At 42.3% G+C, this 17,673-nt stretch overlaps 3 protein-coding genes across 3 annotated transcripts; 2 read left to right on the top strand and 1 right to left on the bottom strand.

Moving 5' to 3' along the window:
• Positions 1–209: 209 nt before the first annotated feature.
• Positions 210–3,637, top strand: golga7ba (golgin A7 family, member Ba). Its single transcript, XM_034537645.1, has 5 exons — positions 210–268; positions 1,264–1,389; positions 1,984–2,136; positions 2,248–2,349; positions 2,464–3,637. Exons 1-5 carry the CDS (start codon positions 221–223, stop codon positions 2,545–2,547), a joined length of 513 nt encoding a protein of 170 aa, XP_034393536.1. The 5' UTR covers positions 210–220; the 3' UTR covers positions 2,548–3,637.
• A 1,822-nt stretch (positions 3,638–5,459) lies between these two features.
• crtac1a (cartilage acidic protein 1a) lies at positions 5,460–10,070 on the bottom strand. Its single transcript, XM_034537042.1, is given in 16 exon segments — positions 5,460–5,693; positions 5,776–5,815; positions 6,119–6,264; positions 6,844–7,012; positions 7,119–7,219; positions 7,411–7,493; positions 7,610–7,745; positions 7,817–7,949; positions 7,951–7,967; positions 8,072–8,186; positions 8,188–8,207; positions 8,290–8,446; positions 8,555–8,691; positions 8,814–9,010; positions 9,278–9,483; positions 9,920–10,070. Coding segments are annotated over 15 exon segments (1,656 nt in total). The 5' UTR covers positions 9,475–9,483; positions 9,920–10,070; the 3' UTR covers positions 5,460–5,685.
• A 269-nt stretch (positions 10,071–10,339) lies between these two features.
• Positions 10,340–16,106, top strand: r3hcc1l (R3H domain and coiled-coil containing 1-like). Its single transcript, XM_034540722.1, has 7 exons — positions 10,340–10,452; positions 10,770–11,246; positions 11,431–11,618; positions 12,427–12,497; positions 12,836–12,931; positions 13,046–13,186; positions 13,944–16,106. Exons 2-7 carry the CDS (start codon positions 10,791–10,793, stop codon positions 13,994–13,996), a joined length of 1,005 nt encoding a protein of 334 aa, XP_034396613.1. The 5' UTR covers positions 10,340–10,452; positions 10,770–10,790; the 3' UTR covers positions 13,997–16,106.
• Positions 16,107–17,673: the final 1,567 nt, after the last annotated feature.

Here is a 17,673-nt window from a genome sequence, read left to right as displayed (position 1 = left end):
CTGTCTTAGCGTCAGGGTCGAGGTTGTGCATGCTGGCTCACTGTCACGGTTTAAAGGGTCATCCTTGATGTTAGTAACACCAGCACCGGCGTGAGACAGTGGAAAATATGAAATCATAGGACCTGCACACGGCACTTGTGTTAGCTCCGCCCCTCACCGCTCTCCTCCCCCCGCCCCCCTCCACTCCTCCAATCTGTCCCACTAAAGCGATTTCAGCGGCATGCAGGGACTCGTCCCCACGGCGGCGGGTGGCAACATGGCGACAGAGGTAAGACTGGCATGTTATCTCTTTTTATTTCCCTGCTGGAGGTTTTCCTTACGAGCATTACCAAGTGTATGACCATTAAAATAAAAACAGGTGCAGTTAACGTGGTCCACGAAGCATTGAGGGCTGCACACGGTGAAACTGCCTCGCCGAGCGGCTCACTTCAGTCGCCACTGACGGCTCCGTGTGTCCTACATTATCACGCCGGTGGCGACCGCGCGCCGCTCGGTTTTTCTTGTTTCTTTTTTTCCTTCATGTAAAACGTGTTTTGCTCGTTTTTGAAAATAAAAGGAAAAAGACTACATTTGCAATTCAGCTGTGCTTCACGGGATCTGAGATGAGGCAAAAACAGCGGATCACGTCCCCGCGATGTTAAGCTGTTTTGGTGTTTTTGTCTGTTGAGACGCCCCGTTAATCCGGTGATGTTGTGGACAGTGACCACACACACACACACACACGCGCGCGCGCGCGCGCACACACATGCGGAAGCACGGCGTTCAGCACCATGGACAGAAGCCACGCCGCCCTGACCTTCCTCGCTGCTTTCCAAGCCTGCTTCTGTGCTTTTTTCAGAAATACAATTTAAAACAAAGAATGGTGCTGAAACTTTTTATCTATTTATCCAACACACACACCTCGATGCAATCAACATTCCCAAGACAACCACCTTGTGTTACAAGAGGTTGTTGGCCTTTAATCAGTCCGCCTCATCTTGTTCCAGCTGATCGATCTGTTGTGAGCTGTAATGAAATGTTGTCCCGTCTTCTGCGAGCTTCGCCCCCTGTACGATCAGAGAGGAAGAGAAGGATCGTGTGTCCGATGCTGGGCTCTGCTCCAACAGACAACCAGGCAGAATATGAGTGCGGACACTGAGCAACGGGCTGATTGATCGCATCTCATCTGCTTCTCCTCTGTCATCCTACATGTCCAAACCGGCTACTGTTTGTACACATTGCGCACAAAGCTCACTGTGTTTGTCTGTGTTTGATCCTCCTCAGTTCCACAATCTGCAAGAGTTGAGGCACAGCGCATCTCTGGCGAATAAAGTCTTCATCCAGAGAGACTACAGCGAAGGAACCACCTGCAGGTTTCAGACCAAGTTCCCCTCTGAGCTGGAGAGCAGGGTGAGCATACTTTTATTTATTTATTAGTGCCACCAACCGTGTTGTGTGACTGAAAGAGAGGTTTGATAATTAAATGTAAAGCCATATGTGGTAATTACTGTATGTAATCATGTTTGTATTTAATCAGTACAGCCTAATATAAACATTTCTTAGAACATGTTTTAACTCATGAACAGCCATTACCCCACCGACTCCTGTACATTCAGAAACACACGAGTAATTGAAAATGAATACATTTGAAAAGAGGTATATCTGGGGAATACTTACTGTATATTGGATGTTGCAGTAGTGACAAACAAATGAACATGTTACTTCCCACAAATGTTTGACATGTCTCTGCCCTGTACAGATAATTCATGTTGTGTTTAGTGTGGTTAACAGTAAAAACAGAACAATGCCTATATAAGTTTGATTTATCTCCTTATTGACCAAACTGCTCATGGTTGCCGAGTGGTAAATACACATATGATATAACTGAAAGGTTCCCAGTGGGATTTGGACCTTTTGTGTCATGTCCGATGCCTTACTTTCTCTCCCCGTCTTGTCTGACCTCTATTAATCCTAACCCTGCTACTCCCGACTCTGCGTCTCCAGATTGAGCGGACACTGTTTGAGGACACTGTGAAGACGTTGAACAACTACTATGCAGAGGCAGAGAAGATAGGAGGCCAGTCCTACCTGGAGGGGTGTCTGGCCTGCACTACAGCATACCTCATCTTCCTCTGCATGGAGACACGTTACGAGAAGGTTCAGACTGGCGATCTCACACTCGATGCGTTTTTAATAGGCTAGGATGATGATGATTAACATGTTGGGGATTCCACGGCATTCCTCGTTTTACTTCTGCCTGTGTGTTAGGTGTTGAAGAAGATAGCCAAGTACATTCAGGAGCAGAATGAGAAGATCTTTGCTCCCAGAGGGCTGCTCGTCACAGATCCCATCGAAAGGGGAATGCGTGTTGTATCCTTACTCAATGTTTTTGGGTGCATGTAGACTGAGGCGTTATCATCATTTTTTTAATGTATAATTAACCACACTCCACAGCAAATTGTTGGTCCTTAACTCTCCCACCAGATAGAGATATCCATCTATGAAGACCGGGGCTCCAGTGGCTCCAGCTCGGGCAGCAGCTCTGTGTCCGGCAGCACCGCTCGATGACTGGGTACTTCCTGACAGCCATGTCCCCCTGATCACTCGCAACCCTGGAGAACTTAGGACAATAATGCTACTCTCGTTCTAACACTTGGCCCACACCTCCCAAAGCTGCGCTCACACAAAGGATTCACTAGTTCTTGACAAAGACGGGCACGTTGCGCCGGACGTGCCTTCACATGCTAAAGGTGTCCACGCTTTTAAAACATGCACTGTAGTAGTTTGTTGCAACGCCCTGTGCATGGCGACACAGTCATGTTACTACTGTACGATGTCTCAGTGAAAAGAAATACTTTGTGTGATCGTACCGCTACCTTCCTTCCTGTCCTCTTTGAAGTTACCGCAGCTATGTGTAATCGAGTGGGTGAGAAAAGCATGTAAGGATGTGAGAAAAGGAGGGAGGAAGTGTTGAAGACCACAAGCCTCACCAAACCTCATACCTCAGCCACCACAGCTGCACCATGAAGTCCAGCTCAGCCACAGCCGCACCACACCAGACCAAACTGGACCAAACTGGACCAAACGGACTGAACCTTGATGTAAGGAGGAAGTAGAAGTATTTGAAGGCATCACAACGTTTCACCAAACCTGTATAAACTGTCCAAGGAACGTCTTTCACGTCTGATGTAAAACCGTGCTGTCTGGTAGCAGATGAATGTCGTTCAGCCCCACTGTTTATTTTATGTAGCAGATCTTCCATTTTTCTCACACGAAGCCTATTTTTTTTCTTAGTTAGACACACAAACGTATCCAAGTTCTAACCTCTTGGTTTTCAATGAGTGAGATCAACTATCCTAAATTTTGGATTATGCAAAGAAATACTGTGCATCGAATGCAGTCGTACGGAAGGCAAAGGATGGGTCAAAAAGTCTTCCTAAATCTTACCTGTCGTGTTTTAAAATACAGCAACCTTTCCTTGATTTCTGAGTAAGCTTCCAAAGAACAAGAACTGCCAAAAACTGGCTCACGATTGTGAATGTGTCTTTTATTTTGGTGACATTTTGTGCAAGAGCAAAACTTTCGTACTGCTTGTTGTTTGATACACGTGGCAAGGAGGTATATATGACTGCCGTCAAATAAATACTGTTTCATCACAGCTGCACGGCTCATATTTCTGTTATTGAACTGTAAATCTACAAAACAAACTTTCACTATGGCAGACGTTTTGAATGGTCACAGCAGGACGAGCACAGGGGGTTAAGATAACATTAATAATGACCTTGTTCCATTCAGGTGACAGTAAGCCATGACCCTAACCCAGCATGCACTGTGGCAAGGCTCGGGCAACAGGAACCCCTACATGGAAAGCAGTCATTATTAAAGCTGTACTAATCAGGCATTTTGATATTAATCATTAAACTCTTGTTTTGTTTTCACGTAGCTTTACTGTTTCGTTCCAGTCTTACCGCTCGCATCAGTGGCGGAAGCAGTTTTCAGAGACAGAGCTCTGATAAACCTGCTGTGTGCTACCTGTCCAGCACCAAGCTGCAGGCAGTTATCTGGTGAACATTGTGGAGCATTTAACTGCTAAGATAGTTTGACAGGAGTTTACAGGGACAACAACACAGAGCTAAAAGGAGAGTCAATAATCAAGTCCGATCAATCATGTGGCCAGAAACACAACTCCAAATAAATTATGTTGCTCCGTGACTGCTGATGTGTAAATAAGCAACCCTTAGCCATAACAATTCTTTTTTGGGTGTCTATATATATATATATATATATATATATATATATATATATAATATATATATAATATATATATATATATATATATATATATATATATATATATACACATGTTCTGTTTACCACTTGTGCTGCTGCCCCCAAGAGGCCCAAACAAAAATATATCACTGTTGCTTTAATGTTGTAATGTTATTTTCAGTTTGAGATGGAATCTCATTTAACTATTAACTATTTGAACATATCTACGGGAAAATAGATATGAGGGTATTTATTTAATGCACAATATGACATTTTTACATAATCTATTGTGATATGTTCCAGTAAGAAAAAGCACATGTGTGAATAGGAAAATGAATTATGGCTGAATGCCATTTAGCTGCTTCAGTTTCAGGGTCCGTGTATTTTTCTGTGTCTGCTGTGAAAAGGTCAATAGTGCATATTTATGATAATCTTTTTAACGTATTGCATGCACTACAAACATTCGACATTACTGTCAAATTATAATTGGATGTTGTAAACAAGCTTTGGAAAAGAAAAGTCCCTCATGTTTGCCTCTATATACACGACATAGCATTTTCAGGGGCATGAAAGGACATGAAAGTGACCCCCGTTTTTATTCTTTACTTACAACATGGAGGGACAACTGAATGCACCAGACTGCAGGATGTCCAGATACTAAGATGTGCATTCTGAGCAGACTCTCTGGTACTGCGTGTAACAGGAAGTCAAGTCTTTGAGCAGAGGCTTGTCTTACAGTATCGTCGTTATCCTCAAGACCACCATCCCCTGAGGTCTGCCAGTGCAGAGAGCACCACGGCACACGGTAGTAAGACAGTCATAACATGGGAGGCTTGAAAAGTGGAGACAGAGAGGGAGCGGACGCCATCGTAAATGGAGGCAACGCTGCATGAATGGAGGGACAGAATAGGGGAGGTGGAGGAAAACTGTCCGACGACAGGCTTGTTGAAGGAAGATGCGAGTAGGGAATCCTAGAATATCTTTCCACAGTACAGAAAGCTAGACCTTTGTGATCATTTACAGCTAGTCGGTTTCACTCAGAAACATATGTTCAGATGACTGCAGGTCTTAGTGTGTCTTTAAACACACAGACAGCAATAGTTGTCAAAGTCTATATGGAGTGAGTAGGTTGTGTACATGAGACTCAGAGCATATCAAAGCAATGCTGAAGATATGTCTGTTGTAACATATGAAATGATAATCTGACCATATTGATTTGCAGCAGTTTATTGGGAGAGTTTGCTTTGACACATAAAAACACGACTATAATTTAGCAGTAGCAGTAAGGAGAAAAATCACAACAACCCAAATATGAAAACTACTCATGGAATAAAACAACAAGGCCCCTAAAGTACAGACAAAAAGGAAAGTATTTTTCTGTAACATTGTATTTTCCACAGTCATGGAGAAATGTGATTGCATATCAAGCGATTTTCCTCACAGACCTGTAGAAACATAAAAGAAAAATTAAATAGAAAACAAATATTTGATTTTAAAGAACTGAGTCAATTTGATTTTATTTCTTACCTGCACAGCGGCCATTCTTGACAGTAAACCCTTCACCACACTAAACAAAAAGAAGAAAGACATTTATTGATATTTGCAGACAGAGAAAAATACAAAAAAGGATTGTGTGTGTGTCAGCAATCAGTAGCACTGCTGACTGACTGCTGACACAACAACAAAAAGGAAGCAAGAGACTTGTGTCGTCTTCTGTTGTTGTTTTGTTGTAAAACTGCTTCAAACCGAAGTGAATTTGACACAGAGAAAAAGACTGTGGTGATTTAGATATGTTTTTACGCCCCTATCACAGACTGCCTGGAGCATTACCCCGTGTTCATAATTCACGCCGTGGATCACTTCTGCGTACCTGCGTGTCATTAGCAAGCAGAGACGACTCCCCTTCTTTGGGATAGGCCACTTCCACCACTGAGTTCATTTCACCAGGCTGAAGGGTTCGAGTGATGGAGCTGCCGTCTGGCCAGGAGACGTCCAGCACCGTCGCCTCGTCGGTTCCTGGGAGTCGAGGGTAGAAAGAAATGACGGATCATCACACAAGAGGTGAATAAACCTTTCAAAAAGTTACACAATTTCCTCTGGGTGTTAGGACAACATATGTGACATAATGAAGGAAGGGATTTATTATTATTTTCATTATTTGATAGTATAGATGCAGGGAGTGGGATATGACATGCAACAAAGGTCCAAAAGCTGGATCAAATCTGGGACGATACTGTTATGTGGCATGCTCTGTAGCCACAGTTACAAAGGTGCTCTGATTCTCATTATCGATGGTGATGTATGGCACCTTTTTTAAACTGTGGACAGACCAAAGTCTGTTTCTATCTGCTTCCAGTTCTCATAAGCTAAGTTAGACTAGTCTAGGCAAGAAAGCGAATAAAAGTGAATACGTGCATTTCCCAAAATCTTTAATATTCTTTTTAAATGTACAATAAAAAAGTAGAAGTTGAAGTTAGAAGTTGAAGTTCATTTCAACGGTAATTGTAGGATTACGATATCCCCGGTTATTTTTGTGATCAAAATAAACCCATTTTCTTCCAGTGTGAATGGATTATAAAGGAAAAAGGAAGTTACCTAAACCAAAGTGTGCGACAGGCTCCATCTCACACAGGTACCCCGAACCTCCGTCAATGATGCGTGTGTGTGCTCCACTCTGACTGGTGAAGGCTGTCACCTTGGCTCCCCGGGCAAAGGAGCCAAACTGGGTGCGAGGTATGACCCGCAGCCAGTTGTTAGACGAGCCCTGATGAGGTACAGATACAGTTTAGTATGCGCGCACGCACACACACACACACACACACACACACACACACACACACACACACACACACACACACACACACACACACCTGTGTGACCTTGAAGATAGAGATGGGCTGCTGGGCACTCTCTCCATGTGCCAGCAGCAGGTCCAGCTGTCCGTCCCCATCTAAATCTGTCACCGTGCCACCTATCCAAAACAAACAGCTTTCACTGCACTGGCCAACAAACTAACTTCACTGTGGTGTTTTATCTGACAGCTGTGTCTCTGTTAATCTCACTCATATAGTGAGGTAGCAGAGGTGTCACATATTATCTTGAGGTTATAACATTTTCAGAATAAAACTGATGAAAATGTGTCCTCTGTTCGGAGGAGCTGACCTGTTCCTCGTCCTTGCGGCTCTGCAGCATCTCCCACGTGAAGCTCCTCTATTAAAGGGTCTGCATCCGCTCTTCTTGACACCCTGCAAACAAACACACAATAATCTCAATATAGCTAATAATGTAGAATTAATGTTATTTTGTAATAATTTGATGCCTCTTATTGGACTTTGTATTGAGATAATACTTTAAATGTTACCTGAACAGCCTGTTAGGGGCATTGCCTCTATATGCAATATTGTTGAAAAACACCTCCAGCTCCTTGTCATTGTCAAAGTCAGCAGTGATGACCGTACGAATAGGTGAGGGGGTTGCAAATCCTTCAGTGGCTATGTCTGGTGAAAAAGGTAACACTGTCAAGCCTCACTTTATCAAACTCACTTCATCTTTTCTGCCATTGTCCTGCTCTACTTTCTTACCCTGAATTTAGTGTCGCTGCCCTGCAGGAAGAGTCTGTGTGGGCCATTCCAGTTGCCATAGACGATGTCCGTCTTTCCATCGCCATTGAAGTCAGCTAGAGCGACTCCTCTGCCATGCTCGGTACCGGTCCTCCACACCTTCAGAAGTTGACACAATGCAGAAAGCCTTAGTGGTGCGACTGCTAGACAAATGTGTCGACTCCTGACTATACCTGCTTCGTCCCTTCCTGTTTCATACGCACCTGACTGCCTGGCCATATGAACAAAAGTCCCGTCTCCATTATTCTTGAACAGGAAGTTGGGTCCATTCTCGTTGTCACAGAACACGTCCGACCTCGACTCGCTCAAGATTGGTCCCGACGACCACACCGCGCCCACCTGCACAGAGAGCAAAAACCCACGAATGCTTTAGCACACTTCCAAACATCACAGACTCGACCACTCCAACGTGACTCCTGACCTGTGAATTTGTTGACCCCAGCCGTGGCAGCCACGTCAGACAGAGCGATGATGCCCTTGGTGACATCACTGGCAGCCTCGTCCATTTCAAGGAGAGCGTGGGGGCCCACGTTGCCGCTGGCATAGTTGGCCACGTAAATTGAGTAGCGGCCTGTTCCCTGCAGAGCAACAACCGACCAAGAGAGTGAGAGGAAGGTTTTCTTGGAGGGAAATAGAGATCAGATCCTGGGACTTTATAAATAGGTTTACAAAGTGGGTTCACTGACCTTTCTATCAACACACGCAACCGAACGTCCTGCCATGCGATTGGCGACACCACGACGCACATTGAGTTCGTCCCCCAGAATATCTTCAAAGCGGCCATTCCGAAACTTGAACAGCTTGTCTGAATAGGTTGCCCTTCCTGCATTAAAAAAAAGAGGTCAGTTACCATGAGGAAAAACTATTCTGCTCCCTGGAATGATGAATGAAAAAATGTTGAGGACAAATCATGTGAATGCACTTCTTTTCTTTTTTTTTTTTTACCAGAGTAGGCATTGTTTGTGTTGAGGAAGTAGATCTCCTCCCGTCCATCTCCATCCACATCACAGGCAGTAACTCCAATAGCATTTCCTGCTCGATCCCTCAGGGCGTAGTATGGAGAGTTGCTATCATCAATAGCGATGTTCACCAGCCTGTTTTGAGTGTGATCGTACTTCAGCACCAGATTGGGCCCATTATACCTGAGGGAAAACATCACACATTTGTCTTGCACATATTCGTTCCCTTTCCATTGTAGAAAAATGAATGCCGTGCCCCTCCGGTCGGCCTTAAAAAGACACAATGCCATAAAGGCTTCCCTACATGCTAGAAAACCTTCTGCATGCTGTTGCGCCACCATGTGCAGCTGGTGCCCTTTCTATATGTTTCTCCCCTGCCACACAGCCTGAATCTGCCACTGCTGTGCAGAGTAATAAACATATGAAACAGCAAACCATTTTCACACCCACCCTGCCACAACCACTTCCAGGTCACCGTCACCATCCACGTCTGTTACAGCCATTCCATAGTTTAGTTGTGTGGGATTGTGCAGACTGTCGGGAGGAAGCATCATCTGTGTTACAACCTGAAACATGGGCTCAGAGGTCTGGGCGTAGGACTTATGCCAGAGTCCGACCAGGAAGAGCAACAGACCTGAACCCCACATCACTGCAACCTGGTGGAATACAGAGCAGAGCTGGGTAACGCATTTTAAATAATAATTTGTAATAAAACAGAACAGATATAATAATGATGAGCACATATAATGTATTTACAGGTGAACTCCACCAGTGTTATCATTTTTACACAAAACATCAAAGTGCAAAAAAAACCACAATTATTATTTTAAACTGAATCATTTCTAGATGCTTGCATACCGTTCATAACATCCACATTTTGGATCTGCAGCAGAGTATCTGCGCACACATATATAATACCCACGGTATTAGATGTTAGTTACTGTTATGAGGGACATGATGAATCTTGGTTAACTGTTGATAAAAATACACCATCATGCACGACATAATCCTGCAGTATTCATGATCCTCGCTTGCTCATGAAGACGGAGGAGTGCACGCATTTGGTTCACCGCATAATCAAATCCGTCTTACCTGCTCTTTCAGTGTATCGAGATGGAAATGAGCTCAATTAATTAATTGAGCATCTTGTATTATATCATTTGGGAAATTATTTAAATACACCTCTTCTTAAAGAGTATTACCTTACACAACTTCTGTTTTTAGAATTTACAAAACAGCTTGTGTAACGTTTTGATGGAAGATTGACCAATCAGAGTGCCTGCTAGAATGTTGCCCAATGGCTGATCTGTACTTATGTGCACGTGTAAGTGAGAGGCGGAAGTCTCTGTATTCCACTAATGTGCGAATAAATTACTGCGACGGCACAGAAAAATACATTTAAGCGACAACACATTCATATTTTCTGCCTGGGTATAAATCCTGACATATAAAGACAATGATTATTCTGATAAAAAAAACAAATTTCACAGTAAACGAATGTGCTCCTCGTCCAGAGGTCTTCAACTGAGCGCCAACTAGAACACCATCTCCCAGAATGCTTTGTGTTGTCCTACGCCTGCGTCAGAAGTGCGACGAACATCTTTAACAAAACAAGACAAACACGGGTAAGCCGAACGAGGAACAATTGTTAGGTATAAGTCTGTTTAGCAATGTTTTGAATGAACATGTATGAACACTGTTACAGATCGGTGGATATGAACTTGTGTGTGTTTGTCCTCAATCAATGAATACAAGCTCAGCGAGTGGACTTGTAGTTAGCTACATTGGTAAGCTAACCAACGTTAGCTAACAGCACTGTCTTAGTTTAAATTCACATTACATTTATTCAAGAGTCGTTTGGAAGTCTGTTTACGGTTGAGAAAGATTATATGACGTATTTCATTGCATCGCCTCTTTTAATGTTTCCTTTCCTCTGATCCAGGTGTTTTAGCGTAATTCAACAATGGAGTCGGAACCGGCAAAAGAAGATTGTGCTGCAGACCAGCCAGCACCCACTCCTCCTCCCTCCCAGTCGAAGAAGCCAAGTCAGGTTACGAACGTCCCCAAGCAACGACCTCAGGGCTCCAAAGAAAAAGCTCAGGCTCAGGGAGATGTAAAACCAAGACCCAGGCCTCGCTACACAGACAAGGCAAGGAAGAATGCCAAGAACAAGAAGGACAAGGCTGGAGCAGCTGATAAGGAAGCACCTGTTGAAGAAGAGGTGCAGAATGGCGATCCTGAAGTGAAGGAAGAGCGCTTGCAGGATGCAGATGTACAGGTCAATGGGCAGCCTGACTCAACCAATGAAGAGCCTGATGCTACCCCTTGGCTGGAAGCAGCCTCTGAGGAAGGGGAGGAGGAGAGTTGGGACACCTTGTTCAATGATGATGGAGATTCTCTGGAACCGCACCTTGAAGAGGTGAGAGTTTGGTCTGGGTGATAGAACCTCCCCCTAAATTCACACGACACACACACTCATTTGTTTGTACACCCAGTTAACACTTAAGCAGTCTATATTTGTTTTTATTATAATTTAACATTTTCAGTACAGCAGATCATTTTGTCCCCATGACATTTCCCTCTTCTCTCACTTTTGTCTCCAGCTGACTTTGAAGCAAGGTAGGAAGAAAAAGTCAGTCCCGGCGGCCAGGTTTGATTACCACAACGTGGACGGAGATGACGACGACGACGTTGAGCTCACAGAGGATGAACTTGCTCACATTGTCGAGATCTATGACTTCCCTGCTGAATTTAAGACCGAGGACCTTCTGAAGTTATTTCAGTGCTACCAGTATGTATAATTCAGTGAACTGCTGCAAGCCCTGCTCGTTAAGATCAACATGGGGATCCTGACCAAAGCAGTTTAATGAAATCTCAGTGAATGTGGCATCCCTGGTTTATGTATTGCTTTTGAGAGCCAGAATCTTAAGTATCTGTGAGGGGTGTATCAATCTGGATCAATATATTGATTCAAGCATCAACAATCCAATATCATCAATGCAAAGTTTTAAAAAATACATACCAGAGGAAGTGGTATGTATGGGAGTCACATCGTCATCTTTAAGATATGCCTTTATTTTGAAATTCCTACAGAACCCAGTAATATAATTGTCAAAGCACGAATATGCGCATGATGAATGATGTTCGCTATCATTGTAGAGTAAAAAAACAGCCTGATTTTAAAAAGGACCGTCGTAAATGATCAGAAGAACCGACCCGCACGATGTTGCTATTTAGATTTTAATTATTCTTTATTTGTCAGTAACGATTTGAACTAAAAAAAAGATGCGGTCTATTTGCAATGCAAAACATTCCAGTATGCTTCAGAGCCATTTGAAGAATTTGTATTATTTGTTTTATTATTGTAGTTTGATGATTACCGAGATAATATTGTGAATAACAATCATTTTGGTCGAGTGACATGACATTTTTATATTGTCTCATGTCTACCTCTGATATTAATTGATTTTAAATTGTATTGTGGCAAATATCTTATCATTGTCCAACTGACAACTATAAATAATATCTTATTGTGATGAAACTTGTGACCCCTAGTGTCAACTGCTGTTGTGTGACTATTTACTCACTGTGTTTTTCAGACAGAGAGGATTTGAGATCAAGTGGATCGATGACGAACACGTCCTGGGCCTCTTCTCAAGCCCCATAGCAGGTTGGTGAAGCCCTGTGTCACAGGAAGGGGGATATCTAACGCAACATTATGCTCTGCACGTGAATGCAGTTATTGTGTCATTTTTTACCTCCAAAACGGGAGGAAATGTGTTAAATGATAAGAATCAATAGGCATGAATAGATCCTGAAAAACTATGAAAAAATTATTACTTCACTTGCCTGTTTTTTTTAATATGTTATCGTGAGTTTTGAAAGGAAACGAGTTGGAATCTTTTTTTGACATCATCTTTCTCACATGTGCTTTTTCAGGTTTCTCCAAAAAAATATAAAATATCATGTTAGACCTGTGGAATTTGTCTTTTTTTTTTTTTTTTTAAGCTCGTGAAGCTTTAAGAACCAAACATCCTCTCATGAAGTTGCGAGCTCTCTCCCAATCCTCTTCCGACATGAAGGCCAAAGCTCGTAGCTGCTCAGGTACAAATACCTCTGTCTCTCCGGTTCTTTGTCGGTTTGTCCTCTGGAGCTCACATATTTAGAGACTAACATTATGTTTATCTGTTATTGTTATTTATTTCTTCCGATCATCAGACTACCTCCTGCCTGCTAAAGAGAGACCTCAGACCAGTGCAATGCTGGCTCGCAAGCTTGTGATTGGTGCCCTCGGTGTGAAGAGCAACCAGACGAAGGAGCAGGTCGAGGCAGAGAGGAAGAAGCTCCAGGAGGCGAGAGGTGCGTTAATAACAGAGATGTTATTTTCATCTTATGACTGAGGTTGATATTTGGGCAGCAGACGTTTGACTGAAATACTGCAGTTACTCAACTTGAGTGGGATGTCGCTAATGTGACAAATGAGTTTCATGTGTGTGTGAGGGTCAAGCAGGTTGTCGGTAGGAAAGAGCAATAAAACATCCCCGAACAAATAGTTATTGAAACATGCCACAGTCTGGCGTCCTGATCGTTGCATCACAAGGTTTCTACCACAAGTGGGAGCTGTTTTTATACTTTACTGAAAAAACTTGAAATTGATGCCAAGAGAAGTTGCTCTCCGTCCACTTGTGTGCAAATCTCAACGGGTCTATAATCAGTATAGCGGCCATTTCCCTTCACAGATGAACATAAGTATATAGGCACAGAAGACTACAAATGGCTGTCCACTTAAGAGCCGGTTAGGAAGTCAGGGCCTTGAGTATAGAAAACTAAAAAAAGCTCCTTTGTTCTGAACATGGGCACACTGCTGTGCTCTCTGTAAGATCCCAACACACACACTGTAAATGTCAGAAGTGCATCTTGTGTTGAACAATGTGTCCTTGGTACGGATGCCACATCTGGTCGTATTCAGAGATTAATTTACAGCCGGCTCTTCACTACCCTGCATGTAGAGAAGACGGAGATACATATTTAGAGCAACAAATCCCCTAAGTCGTGTTTAGTTCAGGGCTTTCGCTGATTGATATGTTGAACGGTGTCCCTGTGGTTTCTCTTTCAGAACAAAAGCGCCTGGCAGCCAAACAGAAGGAAGACGCTTGGGAGGGGAAGTGATTGGACAGAAACAACTGTTTTATTTTTGTTTGTTTCTTAGATTTCTTGATTCGGCGGAGGCTTACGTCCTCTCTGTTTCTTCTCTTGCTCTGTTTTTGTCAACTGGCCACTCCTTCCTACTGCCACATTTCCCAGAAATTGATTCCACCCATTTTGTCCTTCTTTTGGCCACAGTCCTTCACCAACTGTTACTGAAGGTCCCATCATTCACTCTCTGTTCGCCTGCATCAGATTAAGGGTCCAGTTATTGTTCTCTCATTTTTATGTATATGCTTTGTCCATGCAGGGACCGTTGCATCTGTACCATGGCCGAGGCTAAAACAATCCACTCGCCTGTGTTTTCTTTCATATTTTTTTAACATTGTAACTACAACAATCAAGGTCTTCTGTTGATATTCATGACCATACAGTATATCACTATACTCTATATGAAGACATTATTGGGATTAGACTTTGTTTGAGGACCTCTTAGCTTGTATTATTAAAACATTTCTGATAACTCAAAAGCCCTCCAAAAAGCTACTGCTGTTGGTCTCCTCCAGTTTCGGGGCTATCCTAAAGACATACTTATTTTGTATTGTGTTCTCATCTGTAACCATTTTCAATGAGCAGAGTCTTACAGACGGATACATACAGGAAATTTGACCTCTGCATTTAACCCATCCTAAACATTTAGGAGCAGCACTGTCGTGTAAAGTGTTCGTCCAGTAATTGAGGCAACACGTTTGGAGGTTTAGAGAAATTGATGTTTACAATTTCAAGACATTGTGGATAACACACTTTATTTGGTCCTAGTATATTTAGAAACTACTTCCTGAACAATTAGTGTTGTGTCTTAATGTGCACAGTGACAGAACAAGTCAATAATCATGAATTAAACTATTGAGCAGATATTGTATTTTAGCTGCATTGATTTTATTTTGTTTCGCTGAATCATATCCATGAAATAAGTTGAGTAATAAGTTACTCAACTTATTTCATGAGTATTTTTTGGTGATATGTTTCTGCTCCATGCAGTTGAAGTATTATGTGATCTAATGGTTGAGAACATTCTCTAAAGCGTTGGGTTCATCACAACTCTTTCCATCTGCTTTAGATTCAAAGAGTTGTTGTCAACCACAACATGCTGTTTTTCTTTGTTCTTTGACAATTGAGAGTTTGACCTTTCACTATAGAGAGAGAGAGACAATGTTCAGAGTCAACTTTTTATAATTCAGCTTCCTGAAACGCATCCCGGCTCAGCGGAGCCTCAGTGACAGCTGCCTACCAGCTTCACCCAGCCGACCACGTGACCCTGAGTCTCCTTCGCCTCCTCAGCCAATCACCAAGTCGCATTCTCCTGCTGCTCATGTGGCTTGCTGCAAATTATTTAAACTTCTACACCATCTTCAAAATATAGTGGACGTTCTAACATAGTTATATACAAGTTTGCTGGGTAAATAAATGTTTGCAGACATTTATTGGGAGTATTTATGTGAAATTCTACTCAACAAGTGCTGTATATGTTGTCCACCAATACTGTATGTGTCCACTAGTACTGTATGTGTCCACTAGTACTGTATGTGTCCACCAGTACTGTATGTGTCCACTAGTACTGTATGTGTCCACTAGTACTGTATGTGTCCACCAGTACTGTATGTGTCCCAGTGCAGTTCATGACTGCTGGAAGGAGTTCAGATCATTAGCTGAGGGCGACTGAGACACAGAGCCATGTGGCTCCCAGTGATTGTGAAGAGCTGCAGCCTCAGAGGAGGTAGCATTACAAATTCAATTTATTCATATCTTTTTGACTCCGTATTTGACAATTAGCATGGCAAAATAACATTTGCGCTATTCAAATACATTCTGCATGTGTTAATGTCTTTCCAAAGTTCCCTTGTTTCCAAAGATGTCAGAAGCATCATGAATGATGGATTATTGATGACACTTTTTTCAGAATGTGTTTTGGGTTGGACATAAAGCAAGGAGTATAATTTAGTGAGTAGTTATTAAAAACAACTGATAGCATTGTGTCTGGTAGGTTTTCTTTATGCATGCTGTTGTGTAATAATGTGTCAACTTTTTCATGAAGTCAACATAATGTGATATAAAGGTAAATATGCAAAGAAGAGCTGAAATTGTTTTTTTGTTGTGATTTAAAAAAAGAATCATTTACGACTTTACTTCCATGACATTAGATTTTAAATGGCCATATACTCATACTCTAATTTGTTTAACTTGCTGATGTCTGATCAACAACATTTCTCCTAAAGTCAAAATAATAGACACAATGTGCTGTATGTTGATTTGTCACTGACACATTTAGCAGATTATGTTTTTCTAATTTATAAATCATGTTGTGATGTTAAACCATTGAGGTCTCAGCTGGCCTCAGTGCACACGTGACTTTGGACTGAGGAATAAACCCAAAAGTGGGCACATTTTCTTAGTGAGCTTGCCAGAACAGAAGTGGACCTCCCTGCGCTCTGTTGTTGTTGCAGCTGAACGCCGTACACAGATTGGAGCTGCTCTTTCTTCCTCATCGTGTGAGATCTGAGCCCTGCCTGTGATCTCATGCTTCACTGTGGCTTTGTGAGGAGGTGATGTGCCGCAGAGCAGCCTGTTGGGTGCCCCGCGCACAATCATTAGATTAACTACACAAACACAAACCACTGCTGAGCAAGTGGTGGTTCCAAGTGCCAACTCTGCCCTCGACTTGCTGCTTGTCATGGAGCCAATTAAACGTGAGGCCTGGTCCACATGAATAAATCATCTAATGTCCCACCACAAGAAAGCACTCTGGTGGTGTGTGATGGGGAGTCACACATACTCCTCACACCACCCTCCTTGCTTTGTCAAATTCAAAGCTTTGTTACTTGAAACTCAAAGTGGTTGAGCACAACTGGAGCAATAGTAGTAAGAGTGTTATTATTATTATTATTATTATTATTATTATTATTATTATTATTATGATAAAGCACACTTAAAGTTAGATCATGTCAGACTTGAGATAAGAAATTACACATTTTGTCTCTTGCAAATGAAAAGTTGAATTCATAAACAATAACTTTAACCAATACAGCCTTCACTTTCTTTGTCTGGTACGACCAGCATCGTATGCACTTTGGGTACACGTTGATGAACATTAGGTTACTGATTTGGTTTTCTGACTTTGTGACTTGTATGCTGCTATTACAATAGCATGTTACATGCAACATGTTACATGTAACAGTTGCACTCTGCCACTGTCACTAAAATGTCATTTTGAAAGTTTCCCTTTTTATCTGGACTTTGATCTCTTTTGATTTTAATTTACCCTTTTATTTAGGCTATAGACAGTTATTATATTCTACTCCAACTCATAAAAGAGAAAACAACTAAACCCCAGGAAGTGACATATTTAAAGTATAGCCTCTGTAATGTAACAATGGGCAGCTGTGAGTTTCCCCACTGTATGTGTTCATCAGTGGGAATGAGGTTGGAAAAAACCATAAACTACGGGTTAGCTCAGGCTCCCTGGGAAAAGATGTGAAACCCAGCTTTTTACTGTAGATTCTTTTTTTTTTATCTGCTGAAGGAAGCAAAGGAGTCTACATGCTGTTGTGATCGGCCTATCAAATGCGCACAAGGCACTATATAACGTTGACATTTATCTTTCCTATATAATCATTTAAATAAGGGAATCTATTTTAGCGACG

Source organism: Cyclopterus lumpus, chromosome 1 (genome assembly GCF_009769545.1).
Source record: "Cyclopterus lumpus isolate fCycLum1 chromosome 1, fCycLum1.pri, whole genome shotgun sequence".
NCBI classification, from domain to species: Eukaryota; Metazoa; Chordata; class Actinopteri; order Perciformes; family Cyclopteridae; genus Cyclopterus; species Cyclopterus lumpus.
The sequence above is the reverse complement of the archived record's forward strand: the minus strand, read 5'-3'. Positions and strand labels throughout refer to the sequence as shown.

Excerpts from the sequence above, each read along its gene's own strand:
- golga7ba (XM_034537645.1), top strand. The coding sequence starts at position 221 with ATGCAGGGACTCGTCCCCACGGCGGCGGGTGGCAACATGGCGACAGAG. Across the intron at positions 269-1,263 it reads GTGGCAACATGGCGACAGAG|TTCCACAATCTGCAAGAGTT; the intron begins GTAAGACTGGCA and ends GATCCTCCTCAG. Across the intron at positions 1,390-1,983 it reads CCTCTGAGCTGGAGAGCAGG|ATTGAGCGGACACTGTTTGA; the intron begins GTGAGCATACTT and ends CTGCGTCTCCAG.
- r3hcc1l (XM_034540722.1), top strand. The coding sequence starts at position 10,791 with ATGGAGTCGGAACCGGCAAAAGAAGATTGTGCTGCAGACCAGCCAGCA. Across the intron at positions 12,498-12,835 it reads CTTCTCAAGCCCCATAGCAG|CTCGTGAAGCTTTAAGAACC; the intron begins GTTGGTGAAGCC and ends TTTTTTTTTAAG. Across the intron at positions 13,187-13,943 it reads GAAGCTCCAGGAGGCGAGAG|AACAAAAGCGCCTGGCAGCC; the intron begins GTGCGTTAATAA and ends TTTCTCTTTCAG.